General features: G+C 41.3%; 1 protein-coding gene across 3 annotated transcripts in view; it reads left to right on the top strand.

The window, feature by feature from the left end:
- Window positions 1-23,119, top strand: part of LOC103470552 (tetratricopeptide repeat protein 28) — a 229,247-nt gene that overhangs the window by 65,849 nt on the left and 140,279 nt on the right. The window contains exon 1 of one of the 3 annotated variants that reach the window (XM_008419087.2): window positions 7,064-8,131. The exons of the other annotated variants lie outside the window; for them this stretch is intronic. Coding sequence (XP_008417309.1) covers window positions 8,105-8,131 — 27 coding nt within the window. The 5' untranslated portion in view covers window positions 7,064-8,104. Of the gene's footprint in view, window positions 1-7,063; window positions 8,132-23,119 lie in introns of those variants that run through there. 3 annotated transcript variants of the gene reach the window in all.

The raw sequence follows: 23,119 nt of genomic DNA, 5'->3' as shown, positions 1-23,119 counted from the left end.
TATATATATATTTTGGGCTTGAGCACAAGGACCACTGCCAGGTTTTGTGCTCTGGTGAGCAAATGTTTAGCTTTGCTCGATCTGTGTCCCTGCTGTAACGTGATTTCTTCCCAGTTTGTGATCTTGAATGTGATGCGACATGAAATGAGAGGTTGCTGCTCATATTGCTGAGCATGCACTCCGCTGATCAATGGGGGGGGGCCAAACAGAGAGCGCTGTGAAGGTGTTAAAAGCATATATTCTTTACACAAACAGCTTCTGCCATTCAGTCCAAATTCATCCCACAGTTTGGATATGTTTGTTTAACGGGCAGGAATCTCATCTGAACAGCTCAGTTCAGTTTGAGTGGGTGTTTTGCCTTCACTCTGCCCTGACATTAGTCGACTCTTAAGATGAATTATTCTGCTCCCCGTGGACAAAACCCAGAAAACAAATACCGTTTTGAATAGTTTTTCCGAGCCTCTAACATCAACCTTTGCTCAGGGCACGTTGGGTGGCCAGCGCATGTGACCTTCTCATAGTGTGGCCCCGTAACCCCCATCCATCCCTATTAGAGGGCACTCATCAGGGACAGCAGCCAGAGTGACACACTCCCAGCTGGGTTTCCCAGGAGAAAATAATGTGGAGGGCAGGGAACGATCCCAGCGGTGCGCTGAGGTTTGTGTGTGTGCGTGTTTGTTCTCTGCAGATAGGACTCTGTGACTCTGAGATATGCACAGGCTCATTAATTAGAGGCTCTCATTATCCCCCCTCAGGCTCCAGACACTTAATCAACACCAAGCTCCTGCTAAGACACAACCGTACATGCACTCACACACACACGCACACACACACAAATAGTCGTCCATCTCACATATTCCACAGCAGGCTAAATTCTGACACAACATCATCCACCAAAACAGCTTTGTTAAAAGAGGTGAATGAATGAATGCTGATGAGGGTTATTTGTTTTCAGTGATGTACAGAAACAGAGTGGTGGGTGTCATTGCTGTTTAACACTTTTATTGTTACGGTGTTGTTAAGCGCCTCAAAACAGATTCATCCAACTGCCATGTCTTTTTATGGATGTAATCTATCAAATATTCTAAATTACATTCCTGTGTTATAAATGTTTCGCCTGACAAAATGTTTATTAGTGTTTAAAGCATACTAATTTATTACTCGTGGCCTTCTGTGATTTTTTTTGTTCTTTTTTTGCCATACGTGTTAAAGAACAAATATGAAGTTTTACAGTCATGTTATTGTTGTCCTGTTTGCGGCTCCACCCGCACTGCACAGCTGCGTGCACACAGACTTGGCAGGAGTTTTGCGCTTGACACCCTTCCTAATGCAACCCCATAAAAATGTGAAATACAGTGTCCCAGGCATCCTATAAAAACGCCTGTGTACCTCATTTAATAGTTCAAACACCTGATATGCCATAATATGCATTAATACAAACAGTGGAAACAATCTTTGCAATAAAGCAGGCGCTAACATCAATGGTCTTCCTTAGCTCTGCTCTTTGGGGTAAAGTTAATCAGCGCCAAGGAAATGAATGGTGCTCCTGGATCGACTGCTTTGCAAATATCAGTCAGTAACATGTCAAGTACCAATCCCATTTGAACATTTTAGACATGCTGTAAAATAACAAATTCACACACAATCAAATTTTTTGCTACACTCCACAGAAAAATCCACAAAAACAGGTGGAGGCCCACTGGATGAATAAATCTGGTATTCCATTTGTTTTCATAGCAGATAGCTAATTTTTAAAAACATTTCTCTAAAACCCAAAAGCTCTGGCATTTGGATGGTGACCCAATGTGAAACTGCAGAGCAGACACACAAATGTTTCACACAATCTCAAAAGTACTGCAGCGGCACAGTTGTTGAGTGATAAAGGTATGCTGGTGCCAGAACTCTGTTCTTTGAAAGAGATTTTTGTCCCACTATAGTCAGTGCCCAGAGTGATCAGCTACAGACAGTTTACCCTTGGCTGGGTGCTGGTTTGCTAGGTCTCCATGCTGCTGCTTTCAGAAAGCATTTCTCCTGACTCCCTAATCTTTGCTAAACAAAATGGCATTCAAATCTTCATAGGATGTCAAGTCTTTAACTGTGCTTTGGAGCGTTTTACTGTGTGAATGTATCTATCCAGTTTTAAGTGAGGACACGGGTGTAGATGTTTCTGCTGTGAAATTTATTGCCTTGAAACTCCAGTGCTTGTAATTAAAAGACCATTGTTTATTCTAACAGAGGACAGATAGCACACAAAGACACCCCAGTGTCATGACTTCGAAAGCGAGGGCCTGTGTAGTAATTAATTATGCTTCCAACATTCACGAGAGCAACTAGAGTGAGCTGCTCTTCAGTCAGGTTTTTAAAAGCGTTGAGTATTTATTTATTTATTTTTTTCCCCCCCCTCACGAACATCCTCTGTCGTTGCATACAGTTTTCCTTGACGTTTATCCTTTTGGTCAGCTGTGCTGTGCTGGATTTATGCAAGCTCCCAAACAAGGACATGCTCTGCAGGTGGAAGAAGCATTAGGTGGCGACGGGCCTTACACGGCTCCGGCTTTTGTAATATTGCAGCTGCTCGGCGCACAGCAGAGCCGTCTTCAAAGAGCGGCTCACTCATCAGGCTCCGATCAGAACCTTCGGAGGAGACATTTTTGAGGGCGTGATTGGCACGAACAAGAAAAGGAAGCACAAACTCTCGAACGGCTCCAACTTGTGGGAAATGAAAGAGGCCGTTTTTTGTTTCCCTCTGAAGGCTGGAGTCTGATTTCCTGTGCGGCTGTGATTGGGAAAGCAGAGGCACGCACAGGGAGCCCGCTGCTGTATGGAGATGCCAGATGACAGGCTTTGCTACGAAGAGAGGCTGTTGCTTAACGGCGACGCTGAAGTGGCCTGTGATTGGTCCTCTAAGCGCCTTCTACGAAGCAACTTCTTGTGTAAACCTATTTTAGACGTAAGCAGTGTGTGGTTAAAAGAAAATTGTAGTGAGGTGCTTAGCGTGTCGTGAGAGCCCTTTCTTATTTTTTATTTTTTTACATTAACTTTTAGATAAAATAGCATTTTAAGAGAATAAAAAGCTGTGAAGCTACTGTAACATTAACCCTGCCCCTCCCCTCCCTCTGTGCGCTTTAAGCACTGTGTCAGCTGTGTGTGCATAGGTGTTGTCAAACATTTGTTCCTGTTCATCCATGTGGATCACCAAGTGGACACTCTGTGCACAGCAGGAGTTTGTCCATAAGGCCATATGGCATCCTGCCCCCTCCTCCCACTCATTTTTTGTCATCCGCCTGACCCCAAGACGCACTGTGGGACCACGCTGACCCCTGAGAGAGTCAAGCTTATTGACCAGCCCACAGCTCCACAGAGTCCATTACCTAAACCAATTTAAATCACAAGCCCATTGTTGAAGCTTCTGTATCGACCATTTCCCTAATTCACTTTCATAAAGTATAAGTCCTTATGAATAGAAACGTTCTGTTTCCTGAAATTATCCTAAACTTTCCCACCTTTTGTCATATTATTACTGTAAATATTTTTAAATGATTTTTTTTTATTGTGATAGACTAACACAAAATAACCCATACATGTTTTCATTTTTGTTTTTTAGAAAAAGATAACTGCAATCTGTGTAGATGTTTTGCTTTGAAAAAAAACAAAAAAAAAAACATTTAGCAGTGCAATTGAGACTGCGGGTATTTCGGTTTACACGTCGACCAGTTTTGCGCATCTAGAGATTGAAAATTTTTCCCCTTTCTTCTTCGCAGAATATCTCAAGTGCCATGAGATCAGGTAGAGAGCGTCTGTGAACGTCAGCTCGCATCATGATGCAGATCTGATCAAGCTTTACATTGGATGTTGTGCTTAGGGATATGTGCAGCCGGTGCTAGTTTTAAACCAGACGTAGCATTTTGCAACAATTCTACCGCATGTTTCTACATCTGTACTCCATGAACTTGGTACTTTCTCTTGCATGTTTATATTATGGCCCTGCTCCAGCACACCTGACTCATGGTGGAATGCTGCCTATGACTTTTCTTTAAACAATAGGTTTCCTGTTCCCGCCTTTTCATAGATACCAGATTTGCAGAGTTAGAGCTGAATGGTTGTTCTCTAAGCAGATCCTCACTGTGGATCTTCGCAGCTTTTCCAGAATTCCCACGCACCTTCAGGTTTCTTCTTTTATTCATGTTCTCAGTAAGCTCAGCTGGATGACCATGTATTGAACGGCGTACAGCTGTGTCATACTCTGTCCTTGTCTAAATAACACGCTGAACAGTGCTTTATGAAATAGACTACATTTTCATTTTTTGCCAGGTTAAAGTTCTTCACAACGACCTGTACATTTTTTGGTCTCCATGATGCTTTTGTTCACCATGTTCTCTAACGAGGCCTTCGCAGAACCATTGTGAAGGTGCCTTCTACCAATTTATGTCAGTGATTCATAAATTCTCTCTGACAATTTATGAATCGGGTTCTGAAAGCTGGAGGTGCACTTAATTTGATTTAGGGATACTAGCGTAAGGTTTGATTTAATACTTTATGCGTGCCTTTAAAAAGTGATCTTGAGGGTTGAGTGTATATTATTACTTGTAAAAATAAAAATTGAAAACCCTTTCTCACTCTGTATTTCACTTTATGGCTTTGCATCGGTTTATTTTCATTACCCTTGAAAATATTCAAAGAAAATACGTTTAAGTTTGTGGTTGCAATGTGTCAAAGTGATGGGTTATGAATACCTTTTCAGGGCGCTGTATGCAACGCAGCTATTTATTTCCAGTAACTGAGGTCACGACCACTTGACGTAAAAACTAATGAAAACTATTTTCACTCTGTAACTGTGGTATCGATCTTGGCCAACAGGCTCTTTCCAGATCAACCTTGTGCTCTGTTTTCAATTCTGTTCAGCCCGCAAAAAAAAAAAAAAAAAAAAAAAGTTTCTTTTTAAGCGTGTCAGAGCTTTTCTCTCTCCAGCCAAACAATGTCTAATAAAATTCCCTGGCAACGTTTTGCATCTGATGGCAGTGTACGGTAAAATATTGCACTGTAAACTGAGTGTGACAGCAGCTCTCAGAAGAAAGAAACGGGAGAAAAAAAACCTCTGCATGTTGTTTTTTTTTATGCGTGTCTTCAGCATCCAAGGTTCTCCCTCTTGTGTGAGTTGTGCTTTTTGTGCATGAATTCAATCAGTTTTCACAAAAAGTAACCAAGGGCAGTAGCTTCTATTGATGGAGACCATGGCAGTGTTGCAGTGCAGCATGGGAGAGCTGCCCTGTGTATATATTTTAAGTTACTTAAACTGGAAATGGGCATTGCAGCATCAAGAGCAGATTTCACTCCTATATTTGTCTGCTTGTTTTTTGACTGTGATAGTCCAACTCATGAACCTCCACATGAAACAGAAACTCAAAGCTATTAGCAGCAACAACAATACTCTTATCATGTTCACCTTGATAGAAGGAAGATACTATAAATGACTTATGAAGGCAAAATCCAATGAAGTACTTGCAATAAGGTGGACTGTAGAAAAAACAGCAGAAATATTGTTGATATTTCTAATATAAAATTATGGATAAAGCAGAATGAATGTTCAACCATTACTAGGGATTTTTCGGTCGACTATTGTGGTAAAAAGAGAGCAGCTTACTGTACATACACTAACCATCGACCTCTTAACTTGAGATTCTTATTTTAAGCATCACTTGAAAATCTCAAGTGGTGTTTAAAATAAGATTAGTGCAGAACTTCGGATTGTTTTGGATTTTCTCTAATCCACAGTAACTCAGCTGTACCTTTATGTTTCTTTGTTGGCCAGAGCTGCACAAGTTTGTCTTCATTTTTAACAGTAATACATTTTACATACAAGTGTCTTTCACAACACTCAAGATCACTTTGCAAAGAAAGTTCTGCTCAGTTTGTTTCATGCTGTGACACTGGGGTTTGAGCATTTTCCAGTTTATAATCACCTTCAGCCATGGTGGGTTCTGGGTTGAACATCCAAACCAGATTAATTTTCTCTGACGGTTGCAGTTTGACTCGGGTTAAAATTTGGACACGAGTGGGCAGACTATGTAAAACAGATGAACATAAAGGTAGTGAAATGCAACCTGCTTTCAACCTTTACATTTGTGAACTTTGATATTTGTATATGACCTCTGTATCAAGACTAATATCAAATATAGCCAAATATTAGGCCAAAAAATTTGCCAGTGGACACAATAATTCAATTATTGGTAAATGTGATAAGTATCACCTGCAATTTAGCTTGACATGGAGCTCAAAAGGGACAAGACAATTAATACACAAACATAAAAAGTGTTCTTAAAAAAAGTAACCAATTACATAAATGAATAAACAGATAAAATATGCATCAATAAAGACCCTGAATAAGATCAAGCTTGCTAAAGAAAGCAGATAATGAGGGTTTATGAGCGTTCAGGGCTCCCACTGAGGATATGTACCACTTAGGAATGGATTTGATCTGAACCTAATGCTTTTTAAACCTTTGTGCCTGATGGAAATAAAAAAAATATTGGCAGAGCGAGATGGGCCTTTTGCTATATTTAAGTCATTTCTTTGGAAGACGTGTTGCATTTGTCATGTTTGGAAGATCTTGGTCTATAATTTTGATGCCCTTTTGTTAACTCTTTTGCAAAATTACGAGTTGCTACATGGTTTCCAGAGCCAGAAATCAGCTTTCTTCTCAGAGCGGTTCATGTTTTCTGCAATTTGAAAGACACTAATTTATTATTATTATTATTATTATTATTATTATTATTATTATTATTATTATTATTATTATTATTATTATTTTAGAAAAGTCAGCAAACATCTCCTTGGTCTTAAAGATGTTGATACTTTTAAGTATACTTTTACGCAGAGGATACTCAACGTTGATTTATATCCCCATGACGAGTATTAGTAAACCTCGGTCCAACGTGCCTTGTGGCTTTAATGTCACACAAGGTGTTAATTTAAAAGCACATAGAACAAATTCCAACTGGACTAAACCAAGTTTTAAGCTGAAGGTTTTTTTTACATTATACGCATCTACACACCATTTCTTTGTCAGTCTGCTGTAATCCACAGCCAGTCTCCAGCCTGGGCGGCTCCATCAGCACATTGCGTAAACGTAAGGCGCACTTTTTGGCAACTTGGGATGCCGTCGGCGCTATGACCCTGCTTCCTTCCATCTCCACAGCTCGGCTCCTCTGCTCAAAGTCTGTAAACTGCGAGGCTGGAGGAGCGCAGGGGAGGAAGTCACCAAATAGCTGTAGTTCCAATTTGTTACTGTTGCAGGAATCAGGGTTTCCTTCCAGTACAGCCTCACAGAAATTCCAGGGATTTTTTTTCCTTCTTTTTCTTCTTCTCGTGTGTGAGGCTGTACAATCTCCTTCCCGTGAATCTCACCGCCTGTCTCCACCGGGCTCAGTTTTAACTCTTCCTCCACTTCTACTTCCAAAAGTGTGCATCTACAGCCGGCGGGGGAACGGAATTTGATCACTGTGATGAATATTTCTGCATTTTACGCACGCGTGTCGTCTTCCCATCGTTTTCCTTGGATCGGGCAGGAAGATTCCACTTTATGCGAGCGGCGTAGGACTGACTGTGCAGCCTAGTTTGAAGGAACAACCTCGTTTTGAAAAGTTGAAGAATAATCACTCTCTACACACCGTCTGGATCGGTTCTAGGGGGCGCCGAACCCGAGCGCGGCTGAGGAGGGGAGTGGGTTTAACGCGCCGCTCCACTTTGGATTTACGCGTAGGAACCTTTCACCTAAATATCACCAGTCTACTCTAACCGGGTCTGTGATTTACATTTCCTCAAGTGTGGATGTAACCCGAGGTGTGATTTGCGTTGACTGTGCTGTCGCCCAACCTGAGATAAAAAAAAGAAGAAGAAAAAGAAGAAGGGGGAAAAAAGAGAGAGAAAACTGCCGCAAAGCTGAGACTCGATCGCACACCATCATGCACCACTTCTTGGGAAAAATTTGCTGCAAAATCGAGGGAAGTGAAGCGGCAGCATGACTTGCGCTCTGGATTTCTCTGAGCCTACATTCCGTTCTCACACAGCCTGATATCTTAATGCTGTTCCATTTTGGTTTACAAATATGATGAAATGGCAGCCCCGGAAGAAGGTGAGTGATGCCGTTTCTAGTTCTGGTCGTAGATAATCTTCCTCAGGTTAATCACAAGTTGGAAAGACAAGGATCAGAGCAGAAACCAGAGCGCTGCTGCTCTAAACTCCTCCTCACCGTATGGAAAGCAGTTTATAGAATAAGTTTCACTTTAACATTAAAAAAAAAAAGCTAATTAGTGTTGCCACAGGAGTTAAATGCTTTTTTTCCCCCTCTTCACCTAATTTGATACCTAAAATTAATTGCCCATAACATGTGGTTTGAAATTGATGATCCCGTTTTATTGAACGTGTTCGCCCTTTACACTCTGACCTGTACGCAAATGTTTTGTCTGTCCTGCACCTCTGTTTATCACCCGAGAGCCAGTCTAATCTGTACTAATCAAGCCATCAGTGATTAATGCGTTTGGAAGGGAGCTTGTGGCACTGTTGGCATACAGCCTACACCGTGGAAACCAATGTCCAAATTGAAGAATAACTTTAGCAACAAAGACAAATAAGCTGAAGAAGTCCCACCGTTTTCACACCTAAAAGTTTTACAACGAGCTGACACCCACTCTTTATTTTAATTCCTCGACAGCTTATTATTATTATTGCGTGCCTTGGCCTCACTGTTACCTATGGTTTGGCTCCCCCCCCCCCTCCCCTTTCAAGTGTTCTTGTTTTTGCTGTCTTCTGTTTCTCGATTTTTTTAAAAGCCCTAGAGTATTACAGCATGGAAAATATCTGAAAATCATCTGGGGTCTGTAAAAGGGAAAAAAAAAAAAATAGCAGCACAAAAATGCTTATGTTCTGCCTTTCTACCACTAGGGGGCACCTGCCTGACAAGGAATAGTCCTCAGCTTAAAAGGAAGGAAGCACTAAACTGGTCATAAGAGAGGGAAAAAAAATACATGCATGAGTAACTCCTTTTGTTCATTTGTCAGCCCGTTTATGTATTATTGTAACTCCTCTTGTTACCAAGCTCTGCGTTAAGCACCAAGTATAAACACTGGCAGGACTCTTTCTTTGTGGCCCAGTGTTTCTTTTCTCTTTTACTGCTTAACAGTAGCATGATGGTGATGGTCTGACTTTTTTAAAGCGTGGGGCAACAAAAATAGACCACAATTAACTTATTACAGAAACAGAGCAGTCACTTTTGAGCTACAGTACGCCGCTGTTTCCCCGAAAATAATCTCTTTACATTGCGTGTTCAACATCAAGCGTTATTAACGCACATAATCGGATCCTAAAGAGACGAGATAAAAGTCAGTTATTAGAAACCGAGCTTCTCCATGCCACATTATCAACAGAGAAAGTATAACTGTGAGCGTGTCTTAATAATTTCTCCAGCTGTGCTCTTCCAGAGTCATCCATGAGACCCCCCTTTGAGGGCTAAATGCCTTTCCTCGCTGCAGGAGCTGGTTTTTTTCTTTTAAGCCTCGCTGCAGTGTGCTCAACTTGAAAATATCTTGAAAGTAACACAGTGTTTTATCCACGGAGCATTTCTGATCAACTTTACTGAATAGAGCTTATCAGAATGCACAAATTGGTGGCTGTCGTCTAGTGCCAAACAAATATACCCGGTGTAAGTATAAAAAAACAGATTCATATGAGGATTTCAAATAACAATTTTATTTAATTAAGGTGAGAAACACAACCCAAACCAAGTTGGTTGGAGTTTAGTGAAGTAAAAGGGTTTTCAGGCAAGAGTGAACTATTATAGGTCACTGTTGTAGGTCACTCTTCAGTTTCTCAGTCAGATTTAATTCTGGACTTTGACTAGACCACTTGAGTCGTTGAGAGGTCAGATCTGCTAATTTGCTTCAGATCATTCTCTTGCTGCTTAACTCAAAGGTTCTTCAGTTTAATTCAACCAACTGCTGGCTGGATATTTTCCTTAAGTAGAGGGAGCCAATTATTGCAATTTATCCAGATCTTGAAGCCCCGTTGCTCCAGATCATCACTCTACTGTCACTGTGTTTGAATTAGCGATGCTCTTTTTTGTGAAACTCTTTGTTGGCTAGTGTGCATCTAGATGCAACAGGATGAATCCCTTCCAAAAAGTTAAACTTTTGTCAGTTCACAAACTGTTTTCCCCAAAGTATTTGGGGTTATTAAGATTTCTTTGTCAAATGTGAGATGGACCTTTGTGGTTATTTGTGGTAAGCAATGTGGTTTTTTTTATGATGGAACTCCGATAGATTTCCTTCTTCTCCAGTCATTTTCTTATTGCTGCATCATAAACATTGACCTTATCTGAGGAAAATGAGGCCTGCTGTGCACTGCAACCCAGTGCTGGTATATGTATAAGCACAAATGCAAAAATATGGCCAGGCAACAATCAATATTTGACATATTTTGTCGTGCAAATTGTGTTTGCATGCATATTTGTGTACATCTGACCGTGTCGCTTAGTCCTGATATCTTGTTCATAGCCATGGACGCTGAATAGAAAAATTTTCCTCAAGCCTGAAATAAAAAGAAAAATACCCATTGTGCTCCAGATTCTAAATAAGCCATTCTTTTAAAGCCCTGGGCTCCAGGTACAAAATGCACAAAATAACAATTCACAAAAGATCTTTGATTTTTTTTCTTTTTCCTATTGTTACTTCTTCTTTATTAGCTCTTTAATATGTCTCCATACTGCACTTGTAGACTGGTCTGAATCGATAGGAGGTGTTGGAGAATCACATTGATTCAGCCTGAGTGTCCAGTCCACCTCCTCATAATGGATTACACAAATGAGTCAAAATTCCAATTGTCGAACGTCAAACAGATGAGAGCAATTCTCCTAATGCTGCTGGCAGAGGCCTTGTCTGTTCTGGAAGTGGAACAAGAATTAAAGTGTATGATTTACCGACTTTTCAATAAATTCTAAGCAGCTGAGATTACCAAGAAAGGCAGTTTCTTGGGGTAAAACTGTAGCACACAGCCTTGGGGTGGCTGCGTGCTGCTGCCATAGACAGAGGTTAGGGAGAGATTATGCTCAGTGTTCCTGTTTTTGAGCTTTGTACAACTCACTTAAACGGTTCTGTTTAAGAGGTGTGCATTGCTTTGCAAAAGCATTCAAGCCCCTTGCACATGGACAAATGGACAAATGTCCATGAATTTCACTGGGATTTATGATGAACCAGCTAAAACTAATGTGTAATTGTTGATGGGAACAAAAAGGATGTCTAGTTTACAACATTTTTTGCTAATCAAAATCTGTAAGTGTGCTATGCATTTTTATCTACTCCTCTATTCTCCTGATAACTCAGTGTCTTGTTGAACCACTTCTCTTTACTATTACAGGTCCAGATCTTTGATTATTTTTCCATTCGCTGTTCACATCTTTAACCATCTTTCCTTGCAAATGTAATGCAAGCTCAGTCAAACTGGACTTACGGCTGTGCATTTAGGGCATTCTAAGGCTTAAATATGCTTTCATCCAAACCAGTGATGTCCAAAGTCAGTCCTCTAGAACTGGCGTTCTGGTTGTTTCAGATGCTTCCATGGCTCCCCGCACGTTAAATGAGTTGTTTGCAGTCTTCTGTAGAACTTAGTACCATGCTAAGGAGCTAATTTAACCAATGAAATCAGGTACGTCTAAAAGACGGAGGACACCAGACCGTGAGAATCATAACTCTGGCTGTAAGAGCCCCTCTTCCAATGCATGATACCATCACCATTTTCCCCTGTAGAGATGGCATGTTCAGGATTGATGTCTTAACTTTCCACAACATAAGACTGTAATTTTGAGCCTCTGAGTTGATTCTCAGATTATTGATCTCCTTGCATGTCTCATCAAATACAAATGCATGTCACACTTTTAATGTTTTTTTTCTTTTTTTTGTTTTGTTTTTTACAAAAAACATTTAAAACCTTGCATTCTTTTTTTGTCCACTTCAATGATAAGTACTTTAAATTGGACTGTTGGATAATATCTTAATGAAATACTGTGAAGCTTGTGGTTGTAACAACATAAAATGTAAATTATTGGAAGGGGTTTGTATACTTTTTCAAAGCATTGTATATGTTATTAGGACACATAAGTATGTATTTAGTTGCAGTAGAAAATACCTCGTCTGTGTTCCCGAAGCTGTCCTGACTAAAGTTAAATTTCTGGCTTCGTGTGTTTTCATTTTGTCAGTGGAAATCATTGCAAGCTGCTTTTTCTCTGCTGTTTGAAATCTTAAAATTGAGGTTTACCGTGTTTTCAAATCCTTACCTCAATGCTATGATGAGGCAAATTGCTAAAAAGCCATTTATGCACGGAGCAATATCTCGTATTACAAATTCAGACTCTGTCTTCACTTTGGGGTTCCATGCAAGCCACTCAAAAGAAAGTTTGCTTTTTTTGTGGTCATGCCAGATGTTTTTGTTGGGTACACACAGTTGACATAGCATCTTCTCACCTGAGAGAAACAGGATGGACAACTCAGGTTTCTCCAGCCAGACTTTCTGGGAATGTTTTACCATCAGTGGTTGCATACTTATATCTCTGAGAGCATTCATTGGCATATTACCTTAGGGATTTTTTTTAATGCTGCTTCTCTTTGATTTCTTTTTCTTTTTTTATTATGAGGGGGGGAGGGTTATCATTACCTCCGGTGCTCCATCAGTCCCTGTGATGTCTTATTGCAAGCAGCAGCACAACAGGTTTTGGCATGCATTAACAACAGGAAGAGAGAGCTGACTGTGAAGCGTGTTGCTGGAGGAAACACATCTGAGGAAAGGAGAATGCTGGCAAAGCTGTCCCCTGAGGGAGGGAGGAAAAACCAACGGGAAGCTAAGAGAGTTGTGTCCAAAGAGTGAGATGTGTCGGGTAACAAATTAATGGGGTGCTAGATTGTAGGTCTGCGGGAAATGGGGAGTTAGTTAGGTGGATATTGCAGAGAAGAAATGGGATTGCTGTAAAGCTGGAGAGACTGATAGAATTTGAGATGGTTGGACTTCTAGTAAGGGAAAATGGAGAAGTGTTTGAGGCTCAGGGAGTAAGATGGTGCAGGTGATAGAGATTTGGATTTCAGGAGTGAGGGACCCTAGAGGGATGCAGCCGGGATAATTAATGATGGGGAGTGATAGCACCTGCTGTTCCTGATGCTGCACAGTATTTACGGCCCGGCATGCCAAGTGGAACGGGATTGTGGACGCGGAGCCGGCCCCCTGGGCCACTCTCTCCGGGCATGAAGCGGTAGGGCGGTGGGAGGGCGGAGGATTGGGTCAGGTAAAGAGGGCAGTGAGGTGGGGTGGGGTTGGCAGCATGGGGAACATTAACTCAGCAATTCAGCAAAAAAAAATTATGTGCTGTACTGTTAATCCCACACCATTGGCTCCCTGTGGGAAAGCTGGACAGGGATGTAGGACAAAAAGAAGAGCTTCCTGTAAAGCTAGGCTTCCCTCTCTCTCTCTCGCTGTATTGTTCACATTCAGTCATATGCCCACCAAAACACTCCTGGGAGCCCGCTGTCAAAATACAGCAGGACAGACTGTAGTGACTAGGCCATTCTGTGCTCATTTATCCTTATTCTTGGTGCTGGCACTGTACAGGTTGAAATGGATTTTTGGAAAGAAGATAAATACAAAAATTGATTTATGCGCATAGTCGTTTTCTTTGTGGTGTTTTCCACCAGGCCTATATGCTCAGATTTTTTTATTTGCTACATATTTCCTTTTCCTCCGAGTGCTTTTCTTTCAGCAAATGAACCCGAGCTGGAGTTTATTGAGGTCACTGTTCCAGAGGTATGGTCAGCTTCTCCTGAGGCTTGGGAGGTGCCGGCCCTTAGGTGTTTCTGGATTGAGTGTAGCAAACCTGACTTGACGGACCACATGAATTGGAACACATTTCCTTGTTCCATGAGGTGGAAAAGTCGCCTTTAAGATTTAAGCACTGTTCTTTTTTTCTGGTTAAGCTTCTGTATTATGTACTCAGTCTTCCATACAGCGAGGAGAAGCAGCGTGTCAGACTGAAGATGGATATAGCATGTATGGAATGAGGATTGCCAGCGGCAATGAAGCCACATCTCTTCAGCATATGGTCTGAAAAACATGCATACTTTTCCTTGTTTCACAATATTTATCAGCGCCCAGCTGCCAAAACCGCAGTTCCTACATTCCTGTGTAACTCCACACTGGACTGTTTCCAGTGGCCCAGACGTTGTATCAGCTCTGGCCCGGCAGTTGTTTCTCTAGCCAAGGCCAGAGCGTTTTGTGACAGACGCTCATCTCTGGTGTGCTCTGAAGACGGATTCTGATCCAGCCTGGGTGGAGTCGTGAAGAGCACCACTAATACCCCCACAGCCCTCCGCCTTACTCTGATGCTTCCTAATCCCACTAATGCCGTCTATTCTTTTGTCAGAGATGGGATTCACAAGCCCTTCTTTGAAGGATCAATTTTCCAGGAGTGTGTCCATAGATAGCTGTTGCCAGGACTGACTGTTCCTTTCCATGGATTGATGCTCAGATGGGACACCCAAGTGGTCAGCGTCTTGTCCCGGAGGAAATTGGTTATGATTGTCGAACAAACATTAACACACGGCTACATTAAGTGTGGCGTCTTCTTGCGTTAAGATGATGTTGCTCTTCTTTGCTATCTTGTGATAAATAGGTAGAAAAGGTTTAAATATGGAGCAATGAAAATCATGTCTTAGAAAGACACGTGTCACTTTCCACTCCTTTCTCTATAAGATGTGTGTGTTGGGATCAAGAGTCTGGAATACACAGTTTTCTGATGCAACAGGATGAGGTTACCGTACTTTTCATATAAAAGGATTGCCTGACCATCTAATAGGGATGGCCAATCGTTGTACATTTATTGCCATTGTGAATTTTTGTTAAATCATTTTAAGATTTTTTTTTTTATGTGTGACAACAATAAGTCTACATCAGAGGTCCACAAATCCAGACCTCAAGGGCCAGTGTCCTGCTACGTTTACATGTGTCCCTGGTCCAGCACACCTGAATCAAACGAGCTGCTCCTCAGTATGCAGTCAGGTTAGCCAGAGTCATGCTAATGACCTCATTATGTGAATTGGGTGTGTTTTGAAGCAGACCCGAATCTGCAGGACATTGGCGTCGAGGTTTGGATTTCAGGACTTCTGCTTCACGTGATATTTATTAATCTCAAGCACTAAAAGTATCATTGGGGCTTATGGTTGCTGTTTATTCAATTGCTGGTTTCACATGACCTTCAATAAGTATTATTCAAAAATATGATTGAAATCCATGTAGTATTTATCCAGTGTTTGTGTTTGCATGACTCTGTCTACAGAGATGCTCAGTAGCAAATGCTGAGGTCCCTGGAACTTGGAACAGATTATTTTAGTCTTTCTCAATATCGCTGCAGCTCAGCTGGCTCTACTTCGCTTCACCTTTTTTTATTTTTTATTTTTTTGCCACACTGGACATGATGTGGGTAGAAAACTGCTTCCTGTAAAATCCAGCAGAAAGGAATGAGAAGCATCCCAGAGCACAACTACAGACTTGTGAGGTGGGGTGAATTTCTCTCAGGCTTATTTTGTGATGTTTATGGTATTCATATGTTCGTAGCTGCCGAGCTGTGCCCACCGGGAGTGTTTTCTTATCCACAGCGGGCCTGTTTCCTGGGGGAGATTCATGATTTCATCATACTTAACAAGTCAGACAGACAAGTGGTGACTGACAGGCACACTTAGATGGATTCAATAATGAGAACTGCAACAACAAACCGCTGTGGTCCACCCCCACATCCGTCATTCACAAATGATTGCATGCCTCATAGATTTTATATATTTAACCAATATTTGTGCTGTAGGATAATAGAGATCAGCATTACTGTGGGCCCTCAGTTCAAACCAACCATGTTCCCTGCTGTAGAGCACGTTTTGGCTCATTGTGCTTAAAAACGCATCCTCTAATACGTTTAAAATTGTCCTTTTTTTTTTTCTTGAATTACTGTTTTATCCCGTGAAGTCATCTCTATTCTAGTGTCAGGCTGAACATAATTGATGGAAGCAGTCAGTGATAGTGAAACGCTTCCTTCTCTGTCCATCACCCAGCCCTCTTCCCTCCTCCACCGCTCTTATCTTCCTGTGAGTGGGGTCAGAGGTCACATTAGAGCATGTAGAGAGTTCTCTGGGAAATTTTAATGCTCTGTCCCTCTCTTTCCAGTTTGAGGTTGAAGAATGTTACAAGAGCCATCCAGACAAGTACAACACAAAGCCTTTAATTGGTGTTTTCCACTTGCCACAGTGACGGATGATGCTTACGTTAAAATGTAGGAACATCAGCATAAAATACAGTGGAAAACTTACATTTTCTTCCATCTTAAATACAAGAATAATTCATATTTTAATAAGATTATTTAAATAAGTACATCCCATCGTTGATAAAGTTCACCTAAACGGTTATTTGTAATCAGAAGTGGCCCTTGTGTTGACTCTGAGGGTCCATTCGCACCAGACCTGAGTAGTGCGCTTTAATCGAACGTTAGTTTGTCCAGGAAGTCTGGTTTGTTTGGGGGAGTGAAAATGTGCAATCAAAATCTGATGCAGAATAAAGAAGTGAACTCGGATCGGCCTTAAAACCAAGGTCTTGATTCGGTTGACGTGAATATGTGAAGGTGAACAGTCTGATGAAAGAGTTTGGTTTGTTTGACACAATGCAGTGTGAAAGTGAAACACATCAGCTGAAAATGTACCAAATACGGATATTTAGGTCCACAAATGTAAGGAAAAGTACTGAACTGTCAGGTGTGAAAGCACACACTCAGTTGCACACCCTCAAGCAGCTGCGTTCATCAATTGTGATCATCGACGAGATAAATGAACACGTTTCTACTCTGAATGTTATTCTTTCCTCTGGAATAAAAACAAAATCAACATATGATTTTGTTTCAGCTTCAAAGACAAGTATAAAGAAATGGCGGCACATAATCACTCCTTAGAACAACTTGGCAGAACGTTGCCGCTGTGCTGCAGCAACGTTGCGAAATTATCCTCGCCTTTTTTGTACTGGGCAGTAGATTTCAGCTTTATCTTCTTTGTCTTTTTCTGAACTATGCTTTCTCATTGAGTTGCTGACAAAGGCTCCAGCTATTATAGCAGTGTTCGCCAAGCACAATACAGACATGTTTCCTCTGTAATAACAGAATTTAGTTGTCCTATCGAGTATGGGATCAAGTTCTGGTTCAGCTCAGATCCGAGAGTACTGAACCAGCGAACTGGAGCTTGGACATGTTGTATTTTACACAGACAAAATGTTTCTGGTTTGTAGCTGCTGAGTTGCACAGGTTTCCCAGCAGTGCCCTGGAGACATCATTGTAGCACAGCTACGCTGGCTGGCATGCGGACATGCGAGATTCTCCACGCCTGGTTCTCTCCACGAACATGACTGTGAGTGTCTATCAGGCTCCGACCAGCTGCCTCAGCCTAAACATACGTGCCTTCATCCAATCCTTTAAGCAGTGCAGCTGAACTTCCACAACAACTTCCTACCTTGAAGGTATTGGGTTTCATTTTCTCCCAGACAACTGGGATGGCGTGATATTTATAGCATTACAGAGCACACAAGCTTCAATGGTGATCATGAGATTCACGTTACCTCCTCGAGTGCTCTGCAGCAGAACCGGTGCTGGTTCGAGCTAAGCTGTTGACACTTAACGGCATCAGATCTATTTCCTCGGCTCCTGCCGCCCAGTTCCCTCATTACTCAACGCTATGGATTGTGTTGCTGCTCCGAGCTAACAGAGCTTGGGCCCCAGGCGGAGCAGGTGCTGGCTGCCGTGATGGCAGCGCACAGCACATGGGCACACTCTTGGGAGAAGGGTTGGCTGCGTGCGACTCTCGGGGAAATGGCAGACCGGTGTTGTTTGATGGAGAAAGAAAAGCTGTTGTGCTGGTTGTACTCTGTGGTTGAGCAAGCAGGTATTCAAAATTAAAGCATGCCTCTGTGTGTCGGTGTGTTCGCAGTCCTGAAGGAACAATTTAAAGCTGTTAAATTCTTGTTGACTCCCAGCCTCTTCACAACGCTGGATTTTTTTTTTTCTTCTGCCATTTAATCTTTTGAAGTGGGTCTTTAGGCACTGGAGTTGAATTCCCATTGCTGTTTCTGTTTCATATTTAAATGAAAAAAAGAATATATAAATAAAAATAGACAACAAAAATCTAGCTTCCATACAAAAATTGCAAAAGTTATCAAAATAGCCATATTTAACTCTATATGGGAATGAAAACCATGATTGGGATCTTACCAGATATCTGAAAAAAATGAACTGAACTGAATCAAGTTGTTTTCTAGTCACACCGGGTTTTCAAAGCAATATAAACATGTTCCTACAGTCAGATGTGCAGTATGACTGGAGACATAACTCCCAGCCTGATGATTACCAGTCGATTCCAGAGATTAATGTAATATTTAAAGAACTCTGAATATCACCAACTCAAAAAAAAAGTTTCTCATAAAGTACAATAAGATGTTTTAATCCATAACTTTTTATGTTTTAAGCTCATTTGGATAATATGGACATTTCTTTCCAGGAAATTGAAAAAAGGAATATGGAAAAAAAATATTTGTATTTTTAGACTTTATCCAAACTTCCATTGTCTAAATGTTGTGTCCTTAAATCTTTCATCATATGCCTACTTCTGTTGTCCATTCCTTCCTACCCTTTTCTCTCCTTTTACCATCCTTCCTTTTGTCTCCGTCTTTCGTACTTCATATTCTTCTTCTGTCGTCATTCTGTGCGCCCTCATGTCATTCCTTCCTAACTTGTACCAGTACTTCTTTCCGTCCTTTCTGTTTCCAACTTATTACATCATTCTGTTCCTGTCTAACTTTCCTTTTTCCTCGTTTGCTCCCTTATCTCCTCCATCTTCTCTGCCATCTCTTCTTCCTTCACTTCTTTCTTGTGAGCTCACTGCCTCCCCACTTTACCTACGTCATGTCCTTTCTTCCTACTTTCTTTTCCTTTAAAACCTTATATCTTATCCTCCTTCTTCTGTTTCCCAAGTTCTTTCCTTTCTTCCGTCTTAGTGGCTTTTTTCCTAAGTGCCTCTTCTTCTGTCTTGTCATTCTTGTTTTCCATTTTCTGTCTTGTTTCTGTCCTCAGTTCCTTCCTTGTCTCCTACCTATTTCCCATCTGTTCTTTCTTTTTCTAAATGCATTCACAAAAAACAACAACCTTATAAGACAAAATAACCTTTTGGCATCTTATAGGAATTTTTGTCCTAAAAGCCTAACAGGTGTTCGGAGAATTTATATTTAAAGTCTGCTCAGTTCAGAAAAATCATTTTTTGTGAACATTAGCATTCTCTCCCAGAAATTGTACATGGAAAATGTCAAAACATTTTAAACATATTAAACAATTTTCAGTAAATATAATGATTGCTTCACTGAAATCCTCAAAACATAAACAACTACACAGGTTTGTCCTCAGCCCAAATGCTACAGTCCTGAATCTATCCTGTTGATAAATGTGTTTCTTATTAATAACTCTGCACACGTTTACCAGTGTGGTCTGACCCAATCAATATTCATCCCTTTATAAAGCAAAAAATAGCAAATAGCAGATGCATCGATGACAACCCTTTTCTCCCCCCACTGTTTTGTTGAGGAAAATAAAACTGACTTGGCATTTGTCATGTATTTTGTTATCAGAGTTGCAGTCAAATCTACACAGTGTTTTGATGGCGCTCTTGTTATTCCACAAGAAAAAGAATAAAAGTTGAACAATAGCAGAAATTGTCTGCACTATTTTCAGGGGCGCTGCTGCTGTGCGCTGCAAACAGACACAACAGAAATTTTTCATTGAAAATGTAGTTTGTTAATCTTCTGAGCCATGTGTGGCAAACAGACAGATGGACTGGCGGCTTGACAGATAATAGAGCTGTGAATGTGGCAGACTATTCTCCTTCTGCGACACCTCTTTGACTGCTATCACAGCCACTTGTCCCAGTTCCCATACAAAAAAAAAGGAGCTCCAGTCGGTTCCCTGTTCCCGTTTCTTGTAGTGACGGAAATTGTCGCACCAGTGCTGGACTCGTTCCACCCAGACTTTCTCAAAACAACCTTGCATGGGATATTTTTCCACACCTCCTCCCGCCATTCACATGCCACGTTGTTGCAATCAGACAGCATCTCTAAGGAGTTCCCTGTTTAGGAAATTAGGGTCAAGCGGTCCTGTTGGAGGGTCTGTCTCTTTTCTCGGCTTGTGTGGCTGTGAATCCTGGGGGATTTGCCATCGGATTTTAATCGGAGGTTCTTGAGATGACAGGCTGTCTTGAAAGCTGATTAGAATATGGCTCGAAATAATTAACCAAAGATTTTTTTTTTTCCCGTTCCATCTATCTTTGTGTAATCTAATTACAGATGGTGGTTTTCCAGTTCATATTAAATGAAATGTAACTGTTCCCATGAGGCGTTGTTGCACACCTTCCTCCTAATCCTGGTCCCATCATCGTCACAAAGCTGTGCCAGAGCTAACAGATGGACCATTAGGGCCAGTCGAGGAGTTTTATCTCTGATTTGTGGCTTATTTCATCTAGTGCCGTAAAATTTCTCAAGTGTTTGGTAAATGTGCTGAAAATAGTGTGTCATGTGATTTCCTTCTGTAGGTGTTTTTGGTACTTGCGTGCAACAATCAAGAGTTTGATTATGGCCGGTTTCCATAACCGGATTTAGAAAAGCTTTCGTCTTTACTAATTTTGACTGATTTCAACTTCCTTTATTTTTTATCCTGCCTTCTTACTGTGAATGTTCATTAATTATTTACAATAGGAGCAGAGACAGTGTCATGTGTGTGAGAGACGAGTAGCAGGTTTTGCATATAAACAAAGACGAAACGGTCGCAGAGTTCACATTTTATACACCTTATTGTCTTGAGTTCACTTACAAAGGTATAAAAATAAAATTCCCGGGGACACATACAGTGTTAACTGCACACCGTCTGCAGAGGCTGTAGCTGTTGACGCAGTTTTCCTGGGTTCAACTCCTGGTCTCAGGACATTCACTGCATGTCTTCCCCTTCTCTCTTTCCTGTCAAACCACAGTTCATTAAAGGTCACTGGTGCCAAAAAATCGTAAAAAATAAAATCGTGTGTATCCCTGGTCCGAGCCACTTCCACTGGCTCTGGTCAATGTGCAGAAGCAGTGGCTCTGCTCTGAGTCCCTCCTGTATGACCGAGTTTCTTACCCTACTTCTTAAAGTCACAATGTTGCAAAATAAACCACTTCCTTTCACCATAGCTCTGTGCTACTCTGACGTCATTTTAATCACTTCTCTGACACTGGAAAAAGCTTCCGTCAGTAACAACTTTCGCACTGAAGAGTGGTGTTACTAGTACAATATAGTGCCACTTGCATATTATTCTGTACGGTGCGCTTACCATTCGGAAAAATATTGTATTTTTAATTTGTGTCTGGTTGTACACACATCAGGCCAAAAATCATCCGACAGCAGACGGCAGTCGTACTCAGTGTTCATGTGTAAATAACTCTTCCTCTATGCTTTAATTATCCTGGACAGACACGTCCACTGTTGCTACATCTTGTAACTGAGCCATGTTATTACCCTAAGAAAGCACAAGCTCCAGACCTTTTTAGTTAGAGAAAGGACTTGAATCATAATTATGAACAGATGGTAACCCTCTGTTACTTTTTACTGTCGCCCGGCTTTCCACTGGCCTTATTCTTCTGGCTTCTTTCCAAATCCCTTATATCTTTGTTCCAAACTTCCCGGAATGAAGCAAACTTCTTCTTGCTGACGTGCCCTTCTGTTTCTGCTTGTTGAATATCTGAGCAGCTCTTGTCGTGCAGGCTGATTGGAAAGATCAAGAGCTGCTCCTCGATGCATTCTCTTTGTATAAGAGAAGTTAAAGGCCAAAAATGCAATTCAAGCACTTCTTTCCATCTTCAGAGATGACACTCATATTGGCACCAACATCATGCTTCCCCCATCTTCTCCCCCCCCTTCTTTTCTCTCTGCTGAAATTCAAACCCTCATCTGCCTTTCCACATCCTCTGTTCTCCATCTTTACGTCTCTGTCTCTTAGGAAGAAACAGCCCTTAGCTGTAAATTGGCCCATTTCTCACTTTTCATTTGCAAAAGTTGCGGCAGGTAAAAAGTGAATGGTGGAGGGGGGGAGAAGGTGCTAGCCAAGCACGCTGGTTGAAGTGTGAATTCATTAACGTTCCTGGTTCGCTGAAACAAAGCAGAGAGGTTCCTCATTCTGCACCGCATTTCACTGTCAACCCGTCGGTTCGCGTACACCAGCATCTCCTATACAGGGCCATGAAATTAAACAGAAGCAGGAATTTAACACTGAACACTCGGCAGCACAGCAGGCTCAACAGTTTCCCAAGTGAAGAAAAAAATCAGAACATTTCCATTATCCCGCGCTGGTGTAAGCCGTAAAAGCATAAAATTAGATATCTGTGGAGCATAAAATTAATTCTGAGACCTCCTCAAAAGGTCAAATGATATTTTCAAACTAAAGCCATGATTAGCTCCTTGTTTGACATACAGTGTTAATACTCGGTAATAAGTTAGCCTGTGTGGAATTGCTATGGCCACTCACTCTAATCCAGCTTTGAAGTCTTTTAATTCTGTTGTGACCTACTAAGGATTACTGATGAATTTTCCATATTGTTCTGATGCATGCACGTAACATTTGAAACATGACTGGATATGCCACTTTGGCAGTCTGGGTGTTTTCTCTGCAGTTCCCACTTTCTAATGTCACAGATTAGAAAATTCAGCCCTTATCAGCCATTTACAGTTATGTCCTTGTCCTTCCTGCTGTCTGGGCACGAGACAGCAGTGACTGTAAAGCCAAGATTTTACAGCGACTTTAGATTGTCTTCAGTGTCTGATATTACCAAATAGCGTGGTAAGCACTGCTAGCATTATTTGAACAACTGTCTCGGTGTATTAACAAGAAAAATTTAGATTCTTTCCTTAGTTCTGTTTTCCAAAAGGCTGCTGCAGTTTCCAAATCTAGTACATGATGGGAGATGGGCCATGGCAGAGGGCGTAAACTCAAAAGGATAA

Source organism: Poecilia reticulata, linkage group LG9, assembly GCF_000633615.1.
Source record: "Poecilia reticulata strain Guanapo linkage group LG9, Guppy_female_1.0+MT, whole genome shotgun sequence".
Classification (NCBI taxonomy): Eukaryota; Metazoa; Chordata; class Actinopteri; order Cyprinodontiformes; family Poeciliidae; genus Poecilia; species Poecilia reticulata.
The sequence above is the reverse complement of the archived record's forward strand: the minus strand, read 5'-3'. Positions and strand labels throughout refer to the sequence as shown.